Source organism: Streptopelia decaocto (genome assembly GCF_964273445.1).
Source record: "Streptopelia decaocto genome assembly, chromosome: Z".
Classification (NCBI taxonomy): Eukaryota; Metazoa; Chordata; class Aves; order Columbiformes; family Columbidae; genus Streptopelia; species Streptopelia decaocto.
Window position 1 is genome coordinate 441,572 of NC_138657.1, and position 18,363 is coordinate 459,934.

Consider the following 18,363-nt stretch of genomic DNA (forward strand, 5'->3'; position numbering starts at 1 on the left):
GCAATTTTGAATATAAGGGAATGATGCTAACCTGCCATTGTTTCGGCTGGCGTGCAAGTAGAGTATGTTAATTTGTAAAGAGGAGATCGATGTATATTTCTCAGTGACAGCGCTGTTGTGACCGTGTCCCCGTCCAGCGGCAGCCGCGGCGCGCGATGGTTCACCTGGTGACCACCAAAACGGGAGAGACGTCCCGCTGTGCTCGGGATGCGGCCGTGTGCCGCACCAGGACCCCGGCTGCGCCAGGACCCCGGCTGCGCCAGGACCCCCGCTCAGGCTGTGGCTGTGTGCCGCACCAGGACCCCGGCTCGGGCCGTGGCCGTGTGCCGCACCAGGACCCCGGCTCGGGCCGTGGCCGTGTGCCGCACCAGGACCCCGGCTCGGGCCGTGGCCGTGTGCCACACCAGGACCCCGGCTCGGGCCGTGGCCGTGTGCCGCACCAGGACCCCGGCTCGGGCCGTGGCCGTGTGCCACACCAGGACCCCGGCTCGGGCCGCGGCCGCGTCCTCCGCCGCGCTTCCTCTTCAACCCGTTGGTTAATTACGTATCTTCAGAGCACAACAAGAAACAGCAGCACAAACGAAGGGCCGGGTGAGGGGAGCGTGGTTGGGTGCCAGGTCAGGACGCTGTGTGCCAGGCTGGCGAGGACGTGTTGGTGGGTTGGGGAGAGCAGCCCCAGCCCTGCGCCACGCTGCTCAGCATTGACAGGGGTGTCCTCTTGTGTGCTGAAATGGGTTTGCCCAAGTTGGTGTTCGATGTGACCAAAAACACGCAGCGGGGCCCCGGCGAGGCAGCGATGGACACCGGTGGACACTGATGGACACCGACAGACACCGATGGACACTGATGGACACCGATGGACACTGGTGAACACCGGTGGTCGGTGGGGGACACAACCTTTGTTTTGCCTGATTTTGGCTCGTCAGCTCAGGGAACGCTCTGGATTGTGCTGGGCAGCCGGCGCGGCCGCGGTGCTCCTGGGGCGGAAGGCGCCACTCTGAGCCGGTGCTGTGCCGGTGGGGCCGGCGTGCGGGGAGCTGCCAGCGGCTGCGCGGGGCAGCTGGTCACGCGCTCCCTGTCACCACACGTGCCGCTCCGTGCCACCAAACGTGCTGTTCTGTGTCACCAAATGTGCTGCTCTGTGTCACCAAACATTCTACTCTTGTGTCACCAAACATTCCACTCTTGTGTCACCAAACGTGCCGCTCCGTGTCACCAGACGTGCTGTTCTGTGTCACCAAACGTGCTGTTCTGTGTCACCAAACATTCCACTCTGTGTCACCAAACTTTCCACTCTGTGTCACCAAACGTGCTGTTCTGTGTCACCAAACATTCCACTCTGTGTCACCAAACATTCCACTCCGTGTCACCAAACATGCCGCTCCACGTCACCTGCGCACGGAGGTCACCGTCACTTGTCGGCGCGGGGGTCGCGCGGGGGTCTCGCCTCTGCTCCTCTGTGCACGTCACGTAATATGGGGAAGCAGAGAAACCTACAAAAATGGAGGCCAGGAGATTTTCCTTAATTAGTGAGATTTAGCCAGATTGCAGCTCCTAAGTAGTAATGAGCTCCGTAAGAGCGAGGCCGCGCTGGATCAAAGTCGGCGCAGATAAGGGGAGCTCAAGGTCACGGGGGGAGCTGCCCAGCAGCGCCATTTGCATAAAAAATTACTGTCAGAAATGGGCCAGAGAGGCAGCCCTGGCGTTCTGATCTCTTGGCCTTTGTCATGGAGATTCCTGTTGAGAAGGGAGGAAGGCCAGTGTCCCAGATAATGATTAACTGTTTTAATGGCATTCATTCATTCATTCCGCACTAACTACTCATGCAGAAAAAAGGGTTATGTAAAATGACATTAGAAGAAAAATCATTTGTAATCGTTGCATCAGGCTGCACTTTGAGGAGACATTAGAAGTAAATCCATGGCGTGGTAGGCTTATGCTTTATCTTCTGATATTTACTGAGTTTACTGGTGCATGAAAAGCTTTCAGCAAGAATAGCAGATGGGATGGACCTTTCATAGGTAATGCTATCTACCAGGTTATTACTTCTATATATTGATAGTGAAGTAATCTCCAAGATATCACCCTACAAATATAGATTATTTAAATGTTTGTAACCAAAAAAAAACTATAACATAAAGAAGCTACATTCATGAATAGTTTATTTTGTACCCATATGGCTGAAGTCTTTAGATGCTCTTTTAAGCCTTAAATAATAAGAAAACAGAAGGTTTGTAGCATGTGGGTTTCCTTTTTGTTTGGCTTTGGAAAGGAGTGAAGTTATGCGGAGTTGTAATCTGACCTGCAAGTATTCGGTTTAATTTCTTTCCGTAAACGTGACCTTTTCTGTGCACGAACAAAGGGAGGGGAGGGAGCCGGCGGCGCTGGCCGAGGGGCTCCGGCACCGCGGAGCGTCCCGGTGCGGCCGCGGCGCGGTGCTGCTCTCCCGTGGCCGGACGCTGTGCGAGCGGCAGCGGTAGCGGTGTTGGTGCAGTGGCGGTAGCGGTGACAGTGGCACCGTTAGCGCAGTGATGATAGTGGTGTTAGCACGGTGGCAGTAGCGGTGGCGGTAGCGTTGTTAGCACGGTGGCAGTAGCGGTGTTAGCATGGTGACGGTAGTTGTGATAGCGCAGTGGTGGTAGCAGTGGCAGTAGTGGTGTTAGTGCGGTGGCAGTAGCGGTGTTAGCACGGTGATGGTAGCGGTGCTGGCGGTGTAGGCACAGTGGCGGTAGCGGTGCTGGCGGTGTAGGCACAGTGGCGGTAGCGGCGTTGGCGGTGTAGGCACAGTGGCGGTAGCGGCGTTGGCGGTGTAGGCACAGTGGCGGTAGCGGTGTTGGCGGTGTTAGCACGGTGGCGGTAGCGGTGTTAGCGGTGTAGGCACAGTGGCGGTAGCGGTGTTAGCGGTGTAGGCACAGTGGCGGTAGCGGCGTTGGCGGTGTAGGCACAGTGGCGGTAGCGGTGTTGGCGGTGTTAGCGCGGTGGCGGTAGCAGTGTTAGCGGTGTAGGCACAGTGGCGGTAGCGGTGTTAGCGGTGTAGGCACAGTGGCGGTAGCGGTGTTGGCGGTGTTAGCGCGGTGGCGGTAGCGGCGTTGGCGGTGTAGGCACAGTGGCGGTAGCGGTGTTGGCGGTGTTAGCGCGGTGGCGGTAGCGGTGTTAGCGGTGTAGGCACAGTGGCGGTAGCGGTGTTGGCGGTGTTAGCGCGGTGGCGGTAGCGGTGTTAGCGGTGTAGGCACAGTGGCGGTAGCGGTGTTGGCGGTGTTCGCGCAGCCCCTGGCAGTGCAGCCGCGGGGTCACCGCAGCGCGGCAGGCTCGGTGACGGGGCGGTCGGGCTCTCGCCGTCTCCCGCTGCACTTGGCTCTGGCGCCACCGCAGGCCGCGGTGAGCGCGCTCCGTTTCCCGTGAGCGCCCACGCAGCCGCCTCCATCTCGCAGCCCGATTCGGCACACACGAGGCCGCGCTCGTTTCCTCTGTAAAAGCAGCAGCGCTCTCAACTCTGTGCAGGTTTTAGCGGAGTTTCAGTGAAGAACACTAACGATGCCCAAAATCGTAATTATTTACACTGGAGGATGACCAGCAGATGAAGGAGTCAGACTCTCCGTCGTACAACATCTCAGACTGTAAGGATTGTTTCTCTGGAATAGGAGATGTGGTGTGTAACTGTCTTACGGTTACACTGCGCCTTGCAGAGACCGGACAGTGCAGTCCTGTCCTTCCAGACGGGCGGTGTGGTTCATTTGGGGGCCCGGCTGAGGGAAGCCGAGCAGTGGCGCGGTGGTCCTGGTGCGGTCCTGGCAGCGGCGTTGCCGGGGCTCTGGCCACAGAGCTCCCGGCAGGCACACGGGTCTGGCTGCAGGACCGCTGGGTTCTGTGTCCCAGTGCGGGAGAACAGGTGAATATCGGTAAAATCGGCGTGGTGGGGGCGCAGAGGAAGGTGTCGCTGCCAGGATCCATTTCTGCTTCTTAGGAGCCGTGTCCAAAGTGGAGCTGATTTCTGGGGCCATTCCGCATGCTGAAAACTGTCTAGAATACAGGCAATTGATCCAATAAATTAAACCCACAAATTCTTGTCAAGGGGATTATACAAATATTCACATTTTGTTTGGTTTTTCTTTGCCTGTTCTATGTATTTATGATAAACGTAATCTGGTTTAGTGAGTCACACTGCGGCTATAACAGAGAACACTGTGGCTGTAACGGAGAACACCGCGGATATAACAGGAGAGCACCGCGGCTGTAACGGAGAACACCGCGGCTGTAACAGATAACACTGGGCCTATAGCAGGAGAACACCGCGGCTATAACAGGAGAACACCACGGCTATAGCAGAGAACACCGCTGCTGTAACAGGAGAACACCATGGCCATAACAGGAGAACACCATGGCTATAACAGAGAACACCGCTGCTATAACAGGAGAACACCATGGCCATAACAGGAGAACACCATGGCTATAACAGAGAACACCGCTGCTATAATAGGAGAACACCATGGCTGTAACAGAGAACACCACGGCTATAGCGGTTACAACATGACGATGCGGGTTTGAAGGATGAGCTGTTCCTGTAATGAGCTGTGCAAAGCAGCTGTAATTTCTGTGGCACCCAGGCCACTGCCCTGTGCTCTGAGCGGCAGGGAGCGCGTGCGGTGCTCGGCGATACGGTCACTCTTTGCCGCGGTGCTCTTTCGCCAGAGCTCGTGCAGCCGCTGTTGGTTCCGGTGCCTCCCCGCGGCCGCTGCTCGCGGCGAGTGTGCCTGTGTGTGAAAGGGGAAGGAGCACATGTTCGCCTGTTCACTTGGCAGTGCCAGGCGAGGGACAGGAGCCGGTGCGCCCGCGGAGTGACCCCCCGCGCCTGCCCCGCGCGGCCCCGCAGCAGCTGCGCCCGGTTCGCGCTCCTGCGGGAGACCGACCTGTGCGGGGGGCCGGGGTTCCCCGCTGCTGGCGGGAAGGGTGGGAAGGCGGGGGGAGGCCCCGTGTCCCGGGTCTTTGCCGGGTGGCTCTGAGCAGCACAGACGTGCCTGTGCAGCTGGGGTGCAGCGTCTGGGGGCCCCGTCCCCCCGGGGACGGCGGAGCACCTGCGAGGGGCCGGGGAAAGGAGCAGCGAGGGACACGTCGGCAGGCTGGTTTATTGTATTCGGAGCTGAAATAGCACGGCCAGGTGGAGCAGATACTGGGGATGCCTCTTCCCACCTCATTTGTGATGCTCAGGTTGAACCTTGCTCTGCAAAATTACAGTAATACGAAACACTTGCTTCTTTTTCAAACGTAATATTCCAACAGCATGCAGGAACGTATTTATTTAAGCATAATAAAATTATATTTTTGTAATTTTAATTTATTTTTAATTCAGGGTTCGGAACACTGCCAGACCTAACTCTTGCCTGTTTCCACGTTTCAGACAAAGCCAGGGCCGATCAAGGCGGCCGGCGCCCACGCCGAGCGCTCCGCCGCCGCGTACTGCTACAACTGCTCCCAGGAAGGGCACTTTGGATACGTAAGTCTCGGCGTCTCTGCTCGGTGTTAATACGTCCCTGGGGCACAGGTTCATCCCTGCCACGGTGTGTGGTTTGGGAAAGGGCTGGCAGAGTCCAGCTAACGCTGCACAAAGGGCCGCGCTAATGAAGCGCTCGTGGCTGCGCAGCACTGCTGCGGTCAGCCAGGCCGGCGCGCACAGGGACCTCACTCGTGTAGTGTAAGGATACAGCGGAAAAGTTGCTGTCTCTCCTTGGCAGGTTTATTGATTTGTTTTATAAATCCTAAATCAAAGTGAGACTGCCTGGGAAGGACTGTCCATTGGAAAACAGATGGTTGCCAAACAGAGCTTTTCTTTGCTTTATTTTTCCCCGTGTCTCAAGGGGTGACACGTTAGTGCCGTACTGCCATGTTCAGCGTTGTGTGGGGCTGCTCAGTCTGCCCAACAGTTTGAATGCCCATTTTAGGAATTTTCCATTTCTGCCTGCTTTCGGTCATCCTTATTTGTAGCCTCTCGGTTTAATTCCACATCTGAAGTAGGTTTGACATCATGTTCTGTGGGGTGCACAGACTGGTGTAGGACACCGTGAGCCTGGAATGGCTTCAGTACAATTGGAGGCATGCCGAATGTTCTAGGACACCTCACTGTTGTTTGTCACCTTCTCAGCCCTTTGCTGTGACAGGAGCAGCTGCCCACCTGCAAATACCAACACCAGACAAGTGTTAGTTCTAGTCTTACGGAATAAGACTGGGAAGCACAAGTGTTCTAGAAAATGAGTGTTACTCATGCATTGGGTGGGTTAAGTTTATAGTTTCCTACAGCTTAGAGACAGCAGATTCCCAGCGGATTCCTTCGTTCCCTCCTGCGTGCTCTGTGTGTCGACTCCGGCAGCTCCTGGAGGTGCATCGTTAAACGCTTGCTGCTGTTCCCAGCCACCGGGTTAGTCCGTGTGGGGCAGGGGGGGCAGGTTTGCTGAGATCTTCTCATGGTAGAGCTGGAAGATGAATGGAAGATTTGTTACGCCTGGCTGTCTTTGCAGACGAGTGAGGGTTCGAGGCCACAGCGCCGGTGCAGGACACGGTCCCGGCACGGCGGGCTGGGGGCCGGCAATGGGCAGCCGCTGCAGTCCCAGGTCGGTGCGACCCAGCACGGGGTGCGGGAGCCGAACCCGCGTCCCCGCTGCCCCTCTGCTCCGCACTGCGGCGCGCGTGGCGCCCGCGTCACTCAGCGCGGCCACCGCGTTCTGCCTGGGCCTGGAGCTGGTAAAACCGCTAAAGCAGCAGCGAAACTGGTCCTGATAACAAAACCGAATGAAGCCCCTGCCAGTAACATGGACACTAAAACCTTTTCCCGCTGTACTCAGTGCTCGTCAGGCTGCACCTGGAACGCTGTGTTCAGTTTTGGTTCCCGCTGTAGAAAAGGCTGTGGCCAGGCTGGACAGGGTCCAGAGAAGGACCACAAAGATGATCCAAGGATGGGGCAGCCGCCCTGTGGGGAGAGGCTGAGAGACCTGGGCTTGATCATCCTTGAGAGCAGAACGAAGGCTGAGCGGAGACCTCAGCACCGTGTTCCAGTATTTAAGGGTGGCTACAGAGCAGCTGGAGCCCCCCTTGTACGAGGAGTCCCATGGAAGGGATGGGGGCAATGGGTACAAGTGACTCCTGGGGAGGTGCCGGCTGGACACAAGGGGGAAATTTCTGTGATGAGAACAACAGACGTTGCAATAATGTCCCCAGGGCAGCGGAGGGTTCCCCAGCACTGGACACATTTAAGATGCTGGGCAGGTGCTGGGCCAGCTTGTCCAGACCGGGCTTGTGCCAAGAAAGGTTGGACCAGCTGATCCTTGAGGATTCCACCCTGGATTCTGTGATTCTATGATAAAATGAGCATGTACAACAAAAACTGAAGTCACAGAATTGAAGAAGTAAGACTGATTGCTGGCAATAAATAAGGAACATTTTACTAAACTGTCCAAATATGTTGTTTGAGGGAGGCAGGCATACATGCACACAAATACAAACTGATAAATATATGGGAGGAGCTGATGGTAGTTACTTGGATAGAAAATGGTAGGAACTGTATAAAGTCATCAAGGGATGACAACACTTCGTGGCTGTCGCGGTTAAAGAAGACAAGATAGTATTTTTACTGTGGTACAATAAGCAGAATAGCCTGAGCAACGACTGAATGGAAATGGAGAGGGGCAGAAATGCCGGATGTTTCTGTGTGCACACAGGAAAGCGCCCAGGACACACATCGGATTGTGTAACGATAACTGAGTATTTGCCCTCAAATCACTGAGCTCTCTGTCCAGCAATGACCAGGCAAACGGGGCTGGGACCCGCGTGTCACCGCGAGTCACCGCGTGTCACCGTCCCTGCACCGGCGGGCGCTCGAGGCTCTGACAGAGTGGAAACACCTGCCCGTAGCTTAAGGGAAAAAATGGGGGGTTTGTTGACTTATTTTTTTAATGTAAATATTTGTAAACAGGAAAAATTACTTATGCTGACAAGCATCTCTTAATTTTTGTCTCATTTCTGTACCTCAGGCAGTTAAAGCGCAGGAATAATAGACTGACCAAGAAGAAAAAGCTGGGTTTAGTTTTATATAGATGCACTATAATCGGTGTTTCCCACTGCAGACCGTTTCCTTTCGTGTCACCGGTGGATCCGGTTTAGGAACACCTGAAACTCCTTTTCTTTGCTACAGTTCTGGGGAGACATTTCCCAAAACCAGAGGTGAGAGCTGAGTCCCAGAGCTCAGTGCGCGGTGCCGGTACGGCTGTCACCACACCTCGCACAGCCGGAGCCGGTACGGCTGTCACCGCACCTCGCACAGCCGGAGCCGGTACGGCTGTCACCGCACCTCGCACAGCCAGTGCCGGTACGGCTGTCACTGCACCTCACACAGCCGGTGCCGGTACGGCTGTCACCGCACCTCGCACAGCCGGTGCCGGTACGGCTGTCACCGCACCTCGCACAGCCGGAGCCGGTACGGCTGTCACCGCACCTCGCACAGCCGGAGCCGGTACGGCTGTCACCGCACCTCGCACAGCCGGTGCCGGTACGGCTGTCACCGCACCTCGCACAGCCGGAGCCGGTACGGCTGTCACCGCACCTCGCACAGCCGGAGCCGGTACGGCTGTCACCGCACATCGCACAGCCGGTGCCGGTACGGCTGTCACCGCACTTTGTGCAGCTGGTGCTGGTACGGATGTCACTGCACATCGCACAGCCGGTGCCAGTACGGCTGTCACTGCACATCGCACAGCCGGTGCTGGTACAGCTGTCACCGCACATCACACAGCCGATGCCGGTATGGCTGTGACCGCACCTCGCACAGCCGGTGCCGGTACGGCTGTCACCGCACATCGCACAGCCGGTGCCGGTACGGCTGTCACCGCACCTCGCACAGCCCTTCTTGTTGCTTTCAGGAAAGGAAATAGTTAAGACATAAATTGTCAGAGGTTCCAACACCAGGCAGTTGTGTTTCCTTAATTTACTGTGCTGTTTAGTAAGGCAGTAATGTTTTTATGTAAACTAAGGATTTAATAAGGACAAGAAATCCGATCTAATAGTCTTTACATCATAGTTCGTTGCGTAGCAGTCCACACATCCGAATGTTGTGTCTGATGGTCCATGACAAAGATGTGCTCATTTTAAGGGGCATAATGTCAAGGAAGGGTAAGGGGGAGGGCGGGTTGCTGCGGGACAGCCCGGTGCATTGGGATCAATCACAGACATCGTTGCATTGTTGAGGCCGCGGCAAGTTCTGGCGCCAGGGACAGTGGCCGGCGCGGTGTCCACAGGTGTGTGTTGTACCCACATCGCAGCGTGCCGGTCACACCGGGAATCGCTGTCAGGCTGTGCTCTCCGTGCCCAGTGCAGAACCGCCAGCTGGAGGCGTCTCAGCCGCGTCTGGCGGCGCAGGCGTGGGCAGCCCCGGCCGGGAGGTACGGCAGCAGCGCATCGCCGGGTCATCGGCGCGGGGAGGTGCGGGGGGACGGAGCAGCTCGGGGTGGCCTCTGGTTTCATTCACTGGGGCTTCCGTCAGCCTATTAACAAAATTAAAATGATGAGCGGACCACATGCCTGCAGAGCCCTAGATCTGATGCGGGATCTCATCACTGCATCTCACAGGTATCACAGGAATGATCATGTCTTTGCATCCCCCTGAGCAAAGCCAATCCATGTTGTTTGCAGTAACCTCTTTGGCAATGTTCATAGAATCATAGAATCATTTTGGTTGGAAGAGACGCTCAGGATCATTGAGTCAAACCATAACCTAACCTAACTCTAGCACTAACCTGTGTCCCTAAGAACCTCATCTGAACGCCTTTTAAACCCCTCCAGGGCTGGTGACTCCAGCACTGCCCTGGGCAGCCTGTTCAATGCCCCACAGCCCTTTGGGGAAGAAATTGTCCCCAGATCCAACCTCAACCTCCCCTGGCGCAACTTGAGGCCGTTTCCTCTGCTCCTGGCGCTTGTTCCTGGGGAGCAGAGCCCGACCCCCCTGGCTCCAAGCTCCTTTCAGGCAGTTCAGAGATTAGAAGGTCTCCCCTCAGCTCCTGTTCTCCAGCTGAACCCCCAGGTCCCTCAGCCGCTCCATCACACTTGTGCTCCAGCCCCTCACCAGCTCCATTCCCTCCTCTGCACTCTCTTTAGTGCCTCAATGTCCTTCTGATGATGAGGGGCCCAGAACTGACCCCAGGATTGGCGGTTTGGCCTCCCCAGGTCCCAGCACAGGGACGGTCACTGCCCTGGGCCTGCTGGCCACACCAGTGCTGGGACCAGCCAGGATCCTGTGGCCTCTTGGCCACCTGGGCACACGCTGGCTCATGTTCAGCCGCTGTCATCAACACCCCAGGGCCTTTTCTGCCGGGCACTTTGCAGCCGCTCTGCTTTCCCGCATTCCAGGCAGGCAGCTCTGTACCCTGCCTGGAGGCCACGCTTGGCTTTCACTGATGTGAAACACAGGTGTTTCAGGTGTCCTTTCTCTCTCATGCTTTTCCCTCGTGTCAAATCCAAGGGAGGTGACGGAGGACCCAGGCAGGGTGACAGAGCAGGTGTCTTTGTGGCGCAATAGCTGGCTGTTCGAGGTGTTCATTGTCAAATCCTGTCTTCCAGCACACGCGTATCCCAGGTGAGCAGCTGCTGAGCCCCCTTGGGTGTCAGGTGGTCCTGTGTGCCCCGTCCTGGGTCTCGTTCAGCCTGGTGTCACCGGCGGGTACAACCCCCGACTCGCGCGGGCGCTGCCGCGAGCTGCCGCGCTGCTCAGGCGCCTGGAGACGAGACAGTGACGCACAACCCAGCGATGCCCTTTTGGAGAGAATAACCGGTTTCAGCCAAAGACTGAATGCAAGCTGAGAAATTTGAAATGTATCTGAAATGCACCTTCGATGTACTCTGCCTCTGAAGAAGAGCTGGCAGGAGGACACAGGGAAGGGGTGGCAGGGGGGGCGCTGCGTTCTAGAAACAGCCATCGCGGGGGGGAAAGCTGCTTTGCTGCGTGCAGACAACAGCACGAGCGGAAGCAACTGACCACTTCTCGAGAATGGCAAGGCCCAGAGTTCACTAGAACTGGGCAGTGCCCACCTGCAGAAAGGTGATATTGCCCAGCACAACGGGGAACAAGCAGCGTAGGAGGAGAAGAAACCATCAGCTCGTATCACATGGTACCCAAGACAGAAGCGTAGGAAGCGTCGCAGTGAGCCCGGCTCACAAGACATTGCTAAAATTTTGTGTACAGTGGTGAAAAAATTCCCGACCCTGAGTCAAGTGTTTGTGAAACAGGCTGACACGGCAGCGATGCCGAGCCGCCTCTCCCTCCCCTCAGCGCTCCGGCTGTCTCCTCCCTGCAGCTGCGCCGCGTGTCCTGCAGCAGCTGTTTGGTTGTTACCCGTGAGAGAGCTGCGGTCACACAGAGCATGGGTGCGTGGACGATGCTGCCCCGGCCGGCCCCTCAGCCCACCCTCCTCCGGGTCCACCACGTTCTGCAGGTCCTCCCACCCGTGATCCAGGCCCACAGAGCTCCCAGCACAGGGCTTTGTCTTGCAAGGTGATGGGGCATGTGGTTGTGGCGGCCAGGAGGGACAACAGGAGCAGCAGGGACAGCAGGAGCAGGAGGGACAGCAGGAGCAGGAGGGACAACAGGAGCAGGAGGGACAACAGGAGCAGGAGGGACAGCAGGAGCAGGAGGGACAACAGGAGCAGCAGGGACAGCAGGAGCAGGAGGGACAGCAGGAGCAGGAGGGACAGCAGGGACAGCAGGAGCAGGAGGGACAGCAGGAGCAGGAGGGACAGCAGGAGCAGCAGGGACAGCAGGGACAGCAGGAGCAGGAGGGACAGCAGGAGCGGGAGGGACAGCAGGAGCAGGAGGGACAGCAGGAGCGGGAGGGACAGTGAAGAGCAGCAGAGACAGTGAGGAACAGCAGGAACAGTGAGGAGCAGCAGGAGGAGCAGGCACAGCAGGAGCAGCAGGGACAGTGAGGAGCAGCAGCAGCATTAGTGACAGCAGGGACAGCAGGAGCAGGAGGGACAGCAGGAGCAGCAGAGACAGTGAGGAGCAGGAGGGGACAGTGAGGAGCAGCAGCAGCGTTAGTGACAGCAGGGACAGCAGGAGCAGCAGCAGGTGGGGCCGTGTCCCGGCGCCCGGTGCGGCTGTCCCGCCGTGTGCTCTCCCGCTCTGCTCTCTGCGTCCACCAGAGCCACAGGCAGCAGTGCCTGCGGGAACACACAGGATTCCTTACGTGTGCTGCGAGACTGCAGCCTGGCTCCTGTAATGCGTGTTTTCTGCGTGTGCTGGAAGGTTTATTGGATGGTAATAAAGTTATGGGTGTTCTAGGACTTGCTGGCCACATCCTCTGCAGGTACAGACCAGCACCTGCAAATACAACCTGTTTGCATTCCGGGAAAATCGCAACTCAACCCTATCTAATGACTTCAAATGTGTTTTGCAGGAGTGCTCAGAAAGGCGGATGCATGGGAGCATGTTCCCCGCTTCTCCATTTATCTGCTACTATGATGATGAATACGATATCAAGAGAAGAGCGAACAGATTAAAAAGGAAGGTTGCAGGTACAGTATATTTAGGGAGATCCCTCCTGCCTTTCAGTTCTTTGAGTAATTTCTACTGTGCTTGCTGCTTTTAGAAATGCTGTGGGATTATTTTCATGTGTTGGGAAAAGCTATAGGGATTTGAACAGGTAGTCTAATGGTAGTAAAAGATTTGTGACTTTATTCATCCGTGTCTATCATGGAAATTTATTGTGTCAAAGCCACTAGGTGGGCGTTGTCAGATGTTTTAATTCTCAAAACCCCACTGATACTAAAAATGCTGTAAAGTAGCAGGAAGAGGATTAAACTAATTTGTTAAGGTTCTAGTCTGTTGACAAGAAAAGGGCTGTCAGAGGTGATGGATTCTTTTCTGACCTGACACGTACGTAAGGAAGCGATGGCGCGGGCAGCGGGTGTTGTTCTGTGCCGGGCGCTGACCGGGGCTGTGTTCGCAGAGCTGCAGGAGGCCGGGCTGCTGCCGGAGCAGCCGGAGGCGCCGCGGCCGCGCGAGGAGCAGGGCGGGCACGGCCACAGGAGGAGGAGCAGGCCTTGGAAAGGGCGCGGGGAGTGGAGCAGACGCGAGGAGCGCCAGCAGAAGCTGAAGATGTCCCGGGCAGAGAAGCACCAGGAGAAGCGCGGGCGCAGCGCCGAGCCGGGGCAGCGCGTCCCGCGGGCCGGCCGGGCCGGCAGAGCCCGACACGCGGCGCTGGCGCGGGCGCTGCTGGGCAGCACGGCTGCGCAGGAGCCTCTGGAAGGTGCCAAGAGGAAGAAGAAATGGAAAAAGCAGAAAAGTGCTGATGGTGATGTCCATGATAATTTATTCCTCATAAAACAGAGGAGGAAGAAGTCCAAGCAGAAATCCTGGTGTTGAGGAATGGATCAGTAGCACCGGCGTTCACTGGCTCCAGCTCCACCTCCTGTTGTTCTTGTCCTTCTCTTAGCACACCGAATTCGAGTCCGTCCCTGAGCCCGGGCCCGCGTGCACAGACACCCGTCACACACCGGCGTCCCCCTCGCTCCCAACCGCGGTGTCCGTCTGTCCGAACAGCGTGCTGGGCAGGCAGGACCCTGCTCCTGCTGCAGCGGCTGCGCTGTTCTGTCCCAGAATAGGCTGTAAGTGCGGTTTGTTTGCTTGCTGGGGGGTGGGAGGGAGAACGGGCCGGCGGGGTTGGTGGGTGTGTGTCCTGGCTGGTGGGTGTTGCTGTGCCACGGAGCCCGGGAGCCGACGCCGGAGACTGCGGGTCGGGAGGAGCGGGGATAGGGGCCGGGGACGGGACGTGAAGCGCGTTCCCCGGCCTGTTCATTCCTCCCAGAGCGCGGCGGGGGCTCCTTCACCGCGGCGCTGCCGAGTCCTCGCGCCGCGCCCTGGGGCCTGGCAGTCTCCCACCTCGTGCTCCCGTCATGGGTTTACATCTCACCTTACCTGTGTCCTTGTTCCTCTGATGTGCAAGTAGTTTCGGGAGAAGAGATGGCAGAGTATGAGATTCCAGACTTACTGTGCTAAAATTTAATAATTTTTTAAAATACAGCTATTTTTGTACACTGGAGTTGAACAAGGATGTTGTTAAAAGTTTTGTAAGAATAAGTGCTTCATCAAAGGAAAAACCCAAATAAAACTTCACATGAGGGATATATAAAATGTAGGTTTGTTTTACATTTTCTTGCATTACCAACTGCAATTAAAAATGGTGTCTGCTTCGCTTTCCTCAGCTGAAACTACATCACCTCTGGCAAAAGGTTTTCTGGTTTGAAAAGGATATAATCTATATTCTGCTGATTAATGACCTACTGTATTTTATACCACTCCTTTTGCTAAGTAAGTAAGCTGGTAGTAACTAGTAGCACAGTGTCATAAGGTACGTGTCCTCTCTTAATTCATGATAACAAACAGGCCTTGGGCTACAAGTGTGTTTTAAAACTAGAAAGTTGTTTGTAACCTGCGCTAATGCAGGGGTGTCTGAGGAGGGAAACGGGCACGCTGGAAACGTTCAGGGCTGCCATTCCGCCAGCGTTCTCCTTAAATTCACCCGCGTGTTGTTTGGCAAGGTCTGCAGCCGGGTCACTGGTGCTCGGTGACCGCGTCACCTCGGGGTGGTGGGAGCACAGCTACACCTACTTAATGCTTGGGAACCCGGTGCCCAACAAGTGTGTCCTTGTTGGCAACCGAAATTTAGTTTTGCTTCACTTCATTGATGACTTGATTTAAAACTTCCTGATGATATTGAAAAAGTAAGTAACTTTTAGCCAGAATTTAAAAAAAAAAAGAATTCTACTTCTGGAAAGACTTGAGCTGACTTTGGAACGTGTTCGTCCTGTGTGCTGTGGTTTACGTCCCTTTGGTGTGTCAATACCTGGTTCTGCTTGACCAAAAGTCTCCGGCACTGAACCGGCGTGCAGACTGGTCGGCAGGAAGGACGCTGTTCGGATTGAGATCAGCTTTTCCGGTGGAGTTCGGTTTGGTCGTCCGGCAGAGTTGTCACGAGGTGAGTAAATCTCTTCTCCAGGAGCTGCAGCCTCTTGAGGAGCCGCCGGGAGCTCAGGAGACTCTGTCCGTGTCCCGTGACGCTGCGTGGACACAGCTGGGGTCCCCAGGGGTCCAGGTTCCCCGTCTGCTCAGGTGCCCGCAGGAGCCGCTCCCGGGGTCCCCTCCGCACGGGCAGCGAGGCCTGGGGGTCGCGGCCCGCTGAGGGCCGGGTTGCACCCTATGGGACAGCTGAGAGCACACACCTACAAAAACGGGATGGACAGCATCCCTAACTTGTGATTAGGTACGTTTTAGGGCATCTTGTCTCCCAGAACTGTTTTATCCACTGTTTTTCAAGCCAATATTCAGTAAGTTTGGGGATTTTTTTGAAGTGAACGTGCCTCAGTGGAATTGTGGCCCCACCATTGTCTTCACTGGACAGCCCTGTGGTAAGGACCGGCCACGCTCTGGGGACATTTCAGGTGCTCATGCCTCTGGTTCACTGAAGAACGTCAAGAGCAGGTGGTTTTCTGCTTCACTACCCCAAACTGAAGCAGCTGTGGTTCCAACAACATCCAAGGCCAAGGAGAAAACTGCAATAGTGTCTGATGAGGGATTGCTCAGAGCGGTCCATCCGTTGTGAGGTGTTTTATGGGTGCCCTGCGTGCTATAGAAGAAATAAGACAGTCGCTCTCAGAGGTGAAGGCCAGAAGAGCTTTATTCTGTTGGCCACCAGGGTAACATGCTCCAGAGGGTTTCGCCACAGAGACCTTCCCTGAGTCTCTAACTGCTCTCGTCCCACCACGCTCATCCCTGTTGTCAAAGGAATCTACAGGGAAATAAGTGCAATGTACTTGTCCAGGCGTATGCGATGGCTTCATGTGACGATGTTAAACAGCCCAGCCAAGGTGAGAGCGACGTCAGGAGTTGGAACACGACAGGCGCTGAAATCACCGCGGGACAACCCATCAACGTGGCTGTTTCCGCGCTGGTGAGGCCGCCGTGGGAGTGGGGGCACCGTGGCCTCTGCGCGGGGTGCGGGTGCTGTCACGCTGCCGCGTCCAATGTGAACTGGTGCTCAGATGTGCAGCAAGTCAGGATTTTTACTGAGTCCTCTAAAGACAAGGTTCTGGGTGCTGTGCAGGAGTTAAGCCAGACGGGACTCCTGAGCCATTTCTGTGACGTTCAGTGACTTCAGCTGACAATATTCACCTTGACAACACGGTGAGTGTGAGTCACCAACGTGCCCTGTGGCCAAGAGGCCAACGGGAGCTGGGGTGTGTGAGGAAGAGTGTGGGCAGCAGGTCAGGGAGGTTGTTCCTCCCCTCTGCTCTGCCTGGGGAGGCCCCATCTGCAGAACTGGGGCCAGTGCTGGGCTCCCCAGGTCAAGAGGGACAAGGAACCACTGCAGAGAGTCCAGGGAGGGACACGGAGATGCTGAGGGGTCTGGAGCATCTTTGTGTGAGGAGACACTGAGAGAGCTGGGGCTGCGGAGTGGAGAAGAGGAGCTGAGAGGGATGTGATCAATGATCAGTGTGTCAGGGTGGTGTCAGGATGGAGCAGACTCTGTTCAGTGGTGCCCAAGGCCAGGGTGAGGGGCAGCGGGCACAGACTGAAACACAGGAGGCTCCATGTGAACATGAGCAGAACCTTGTTTGCTGGAGGTGCCAGAGCCTGGCCCAGGCTGCCCAGAGCGGGTGTGGAGTCTCCTTCTGTGAGCCATTGCAGCCCCTGGGATCCTGTGTGATCTGCTGTGACCCTGCGGGAGCAGGGGGGGCTGGGGATCTGCAGAGGTGGCACCTGTAGATGTGGTGGCATCTGTAAGTGTGGTGGCATCTGTAGGTGTGGTGGCATCTATAGATGTGGTGGCATCTGTAAGTGTGGTGGCATCTGTAAGTGTGGTGGCATCTATAGATGTGGTGGCATCTGTAGGTGTGGTGGCATCTGTAAGTGTGGTGGCATCTGCATGTCACTGCAGCAGCTGTTGTAAGCGCCAGACGATACGTTTGTGGTGGAAACATCTCTGGCTGTAGCTCTGGGTACTGCGGCTGCCCAGTGCTGCAGATACCTGACCTGGCTTTGCTCTGACAGGTGTCTGCTGCTCGCGGTTGCAAGACAGTGAGGAAAGGCACAGAGAAAGTGGGGTATTTGGGACCACAGGAAGATAAAAAGATAAAACAGCAACATCTGGAAGCCGGTGGAGCCAGGGGAAGGAGCCTTCTCCAGCAGCCTGGCCCATGAGGGCCAGGACCTGGTGACGGGAGCAGCTCCCAGCTGAGCGGGGCAGCAGGTCTGGCAAAGGAACCGAGACACGGCAGCCACAGTACAACCTGCAGCACCGACCACAGGGCACTCGGGTCATGGCAGCGTCGGACATTGGCTCAAATACCGACTGTGTCGGGCTTTGCGCAGCTGAACACTGAATCCGCTCCGGAGGGGCACCAGGGAATTTGGAGAAAAACCCGGGGGTCCAGATAGTGCGGCTGGCAAGGAAACACTGGCATGAATGAGGCTGCTTTCCTCTAGGAAAAGGTGAATAAGGTGCGATGGAAAATGGCTGTTCTGTCAGGACAACAACGGCTTGAAGGACAGAAAGGTGTAGCTGAGACACTAAGAGAAAAGGCGGAGTGCTAAAGATGACGGGACGGCCGGGGCTGCCTGAGGAGGGTGCGCGGCCGGCGGTGTCAGGGAGGAGCTGGGCCGGTCTGCTGGGGCCGGGGCGGACGGCCGAGCTGCGGCCGGCGGGCGCTGCCCTCGCGGGGCTGCGGCTGGGCCGGGGGTGCCCAGCACAGGAGAGCGGGGGAGCCGGGACCCCATCGCGCCGTCAGGGCAGGCTGGGCCCACACGGCTCCCAGCCAGCCCACTGCGCTCCAGCTTCAAAACCATCCCTCGGCCAGGTGCTGAGCCTTCTCACTCGTGTAGCAGCAACGTGGAGCAACACAAAACGGATTTGTCTCTTTCCAGACAGCTGAGCTGTAGCAGGACCCTCATTTGCAGACGTTTCCAGCCCCCGAGACATCCCGTGGCGCACACTAGGCAGCGAAACTCTCCGCGGATCACTGAGCTCCACACGGACCAGCCAGGAGATCATCTGCTGACCTGCTGGAGCAGCACAGCCCCGCCAGATCATCTGCTGACCTGCTGGAGCAGCACGGCCCAGCCGGATCATCTGCTGACCTGCTGGAGCAGCACAACCCTGCCAGATCATCTGCTGACCTGCTGGAGCAGCACGGCCCAGCCAGATCATCTGCTGACCTGCTGGAGCAGCACAGCCCCACCAGATCATCTGCTGACCTGCTGGAGCAGCACGGCCCAGCCAGATCATCTGCTGACCTGCTGGAGCAGCACGGCCCAGCCGGATCATCTGCTGACCT

At 56.7% G+C, this 18,363-nt stretch overlaps 1 protein-coding gene across 3 annotated transcripts in view; it reads left to right on the forward strand.

Annotated features, from left to right (window-relative positions):
• Positions 1-14,173, forward strand: part of ZCCHC7 (zinc finger CCHC-type containing 7) — a 142,096-nt gene extending 127,923 nt beyond the window's left edge. For all 3 annotated transcript variants that reach the window (XM_082074746.1, XM_082074748.1, XM_082074747.1), the window contains 3 exons: positions 5,396-5,491; positions 12,429-12,546; positions 12,981-14,173. In XM_082074746.1, the coding sequence (XP_081930872.1) occupies positions 5,396-5,491; positions 12,429-12,546; positions 12,981-13,396 (630 nt within the window). In that variant the 3' untranslated portion in view covers positions 13,397-14,173. The remainder of the gene's footprint in view (positions 1-5,395; positions 5,492-12,428; positions 12,547-12,980) is intronic.
• The last annotated feature ends 4,190 nt before the right edge of the window (positions 14,174-18,363 follow it).